The 3,497-nt window shown below is 43.0% G+C and overlaps 1 protein-coding gene across 1 annotated transcript; it reads right to left on the bottom strand.

Annotated features, from left to right (window-relative positions):
* Positions 1-2,678: 2,678 nt before the first annotated feature.
* Positions 2,679-2,999, bottom strand: Tcim (transcriptional and immune response regulator). The gene has a single exon (XM_035452535.1). It carries the CDS (start codon positions 2,997-2,999, stop codon positions 2,679-2,681), a length of 321 nt encoding a protein of 106 aa, XP_035308426.1.
* Positions 3,000-3,497: the final 498 nt, after the last annotated feature.

Here is a 3,497-nt window from a genome sequence, read left to right as displayed (position 1 = left end):
ACTTGGAACCAAAACCTGTCCTCTGCAAGAACAGCATGTGCTCTTACTACTGTGTCACCTCTCTGGCCCCATAGTTCTCTTTTTCTAATAATACCTGTTTTCATCTGACACTACCTACTGAAAATGGTCCTGTGTGATGGCACTGATTCCACTCTGTGCTCTTCCCAAAGGAGAAGAGAATACTTGCAACAACCTATTGGAGGAATTTTTTCTCCCTCATATTGAAATCAGAAAATAATAATAGTATGTTGCCAAGAAAAAAAAGTTAATACAACTTAATGTTTGTGCATAAAGAAGACAGGACCACACTGCACTCTAGTGAAAACAACAGCGACAGAGGACAGAGTTCTGAGTGCATGTGCTGAATTAAACCCGTAGTCTAAGCTCAGCATCTGAGATGCACTTTCTTCACGGGGATTAATGGAGGAGTGGGTGGACTGATTGATTTTTAAGACATGATTCCATAAAGGGACTCTTGCTGGCCTCAAACTCATGATCTTCCTGAGTGGTAGGATTTCAAGCTTGGGTAGCCATGCCCAGCTCTGTCTTTGAATAAAGTGCAACTTAAAAGTTCTCCATGAGAGTTCTTGGAAGGAACAGAAAACTTATTCCAAGTGCACACAGACAGCAGTTTGCTAGCTCAGTGCACAGCGGGTTGAGGGACTGAAGAATGGAGCCAAGGGCTTCTCTACAACCCCTTCTTTCACAATCACATTCTGGCCAACTGACTGCTCCCTGTGAAGCCCTGCCTCTGTGGGTCTTAAATTCTTTTGGTGTTATGGTTGTCTTTGAAAATCTGATGATGATTATGAATAATCCTCCCAGGACAGTGCTCAAGGGCATCTCTCTCTCTCTCTCTCTCTCTCTCTCTCTCTCTCTCTCTCTCTCTCTCTCCCTCCCTATCTATCTATCTCTCTCTCTCTCTCTCTATCTCTCATACTTCTAGAATAACTTTCCTCCTTTCCCCTCACCTTTTCTTTATTTCCAGGGAATGATACCCAGGGTCTTGCACATGCTGACCAAGTGATCAAATACTGCACCCCTAGATAAGGGTCCCATGAATTAATTTGTAATGACCTTCAGCAACTTAATAATTGGTAGCTGAATATAGAATTTTACCTCCTTATTTTCCTTTTATACATTTTGTATTTTAAATTCTGGCTTTTAAGTCTCCTGAAGATTTCAGATGGGCCATGTATTTTGATATATTGTAGTCAACATTAAAAAAAAATCTTGGTAGGTTTGCTGAAACAATTTCTGGGGGACTGTTTTTGCATTTCTCTTAAGAAAGCACAGTGGGCATTTGTGTATGCCTCCTTAGATGTGCTTTATTATAAATAATGCAGAAATAAACAAAGAGATGGCAATGTTATAATAATCCACAGAAACTTCATCACAGGTCACTCTAACTTCAAATCATACTGTTCAGGAGGAAATAAGTGAGTACACACACATCTCTGCTGTAGTGACAGAGGAGAAATTTCACAAACATGAAGACATATGATGGATATATAAAAGCAATGTTGGCAAATTACTCTGTGGATAACCATATCCCTGCCAAGATGTTTAAAACTTGGGCAAGGAAATACTCTAGACACTTGGTGCAATCATTCACTTTGGGAAAGTTTGGCAGTTAGCATAAGGCTGTTCTGAGAGCCCCTTTAGCTTTAGACTCAGCCCCATATAAAAGTTTAGAATGATCCAAACTTACCATCCTATTTTTTTTCCCTTTGAGACCAATCATCACAGACCAAGAGAAGCTAAGTTGATAATAATTTATTGGGGCTGTGCATCACTTACAATGTATAATAAATTATAAAGACCACAGCATCCTTCTAAAATCTCCTATTCTCACTTCCTAATGCTTGCTGCAGTATCTTTAGGACATTTAATTGGATTCGATTTTTAACATTTGTTAGAGAGTTAAAAAATTACAAAATTGTTCACAGTACTTCAGATTTTTGAAGAGCCCCATTATTTCAACTTTGTGCAAACCTGTTTGAAATGTATACAAATCCTCTAGAAACATGCAGACAGTGGTGTGGGTTTTCTAGGACTGGGCAAAGCACCCAGCTCCCTGACTTTAACACCAGGCGATGCACTTTCTTAGGCATTGTAATAAATGCAAGCAGTCAATTACTGATCTCGAAAAATCTTGACCAATAAACAGCGTTGAGGTTTAGCCACATTTATAACATTCAAAATTTTAAAAACTCAGTAAAAACTATGTTTGACATTCCTCCTCCTTCCTCCCTCTCCCTACTAACTTTGAAACTATTTTTTTTTTTCAGAAAAGGAAACAAAATAACAAACCAAACAACAGCAACAACAAAAACCAAGTAGGTTTTCGTTTAGTCTTAGAGTCTGGGCGCCCTCAGTCTCGGTCTGCCATGTTCTGTGTTGTGCCTCCATCCTCATCTACCGTGTCAGCGTCAGTCCTTTCTGCCAGGAGAGTTCTCAAAGTCGGCTGAAGGCACTTTGCTCTCAGTGTGACAGCTCAGGGCTGCAATGAGTTGGAGTCTTTGTAGCTGGTGTGCTCTGTCCCTTTCCATCCTCGGGTCCTTGGAAGAAGCGCTCAAGCCTATGCGCTGGACGCTGCCCTTGCCGGGCTGGCAGGCTCACTGGGTCTGTCTTTAAAGGTCCATTGGTGAAAAAGCTCCTGGCCCATCCTGCTATGCTCAGTGCACCTTGATGGAGTATTTCCGCAGTCTGAGAAACTGAAGAAGCTTGTCTTTTGTCCTCTTCTTCAGGGCCATCAGAGCTCGTGTTTTCTCCTCCAAGTCTTGATCGATGGCAAGAATGATCTTGGCCCGCTCCTCTGCCTTCTTGTCTCCGGAGTTCCTGAAGAGCCTCTGCAGGGACTGCTGATCTATGTTTTCAAAGATGTTGCCCACAGCTTTCTTGCGAGAGGCCGTGTCAAAGTGGTAGCCGTGGATGGACGGGCTTACTCGAAGAGACGAGGACATGCTGGTGGCTTGGTGGCTTGGCTTTGCTTTCATCGATGTGGGTCTTCCCCAGCTCAGCTTGGGCACTTCCAGGAGTCTGTGGTTAAAACCTTCCCTAGGCTGCTATTTAAAGTGTGAACAAAGCTCCTGACTCAAATTACACTGGTGACGTCACATTGATCCCAGGGAGGAAAACCCACAGCAAAGTTAACAGTTGAGTTGCCAAATATCTGGCTCGGGATCCTGGAACGCCCTTCAAAGCCTTGTTCAATGAGAGCAAGTTACGGGCTTCCCTCTTGACATCCCAGACTACAGAAGCTGAAACCGGAAGAGACAGAAGAGCACCAAGGCTCCAAATCTCTACCAACAACTGAAACAAGGAGTCCTGCCAAGCTCAAGAGAGCTTCAGTTAGTACAGATTTTAAAAATGTGGGCCAAACCCTGGCAGCCTGGGGCTTTGTGACTTTTGGGCGACCCTGTAAGGGGGGTGCTGCATGCTAAGATGAGGGTGTGGAAGACAGGGAAAATACTTTGGAGGGCATCTGATTCTAG

The sequence above is a fragment of the Cricetulus griseus genome (assembly GCF_003668045.3).
Source record: "Cricetulus griseus strain 17A/GY chromosome 1 unlocalized genomic scaffold, alternate assembly CriGri-PICRH-1.0 chr1_1, whole genome shotgun sequence".
Classification (NCBI taxonomy): domain Eukaryota; kingdom Metazoa; phylum Chordata; class Mammalia; order Rodentia; family Cricetidae; genus Cricetulus; species Cricetulus griseus.
This window is presented reverse-complemented; position numbering and strand designations above follow the sequence as displayed.

What these genes read in the sequence shown, in the direction of transcription:
- Tcim (XM_035452535.1), bottom strand. Translation starts at nt 2,999, where the DNA reads ATGAAAGCAAAGCCAAGCCACCAAGCCACCAGCATGTCCTCGTCTCTT.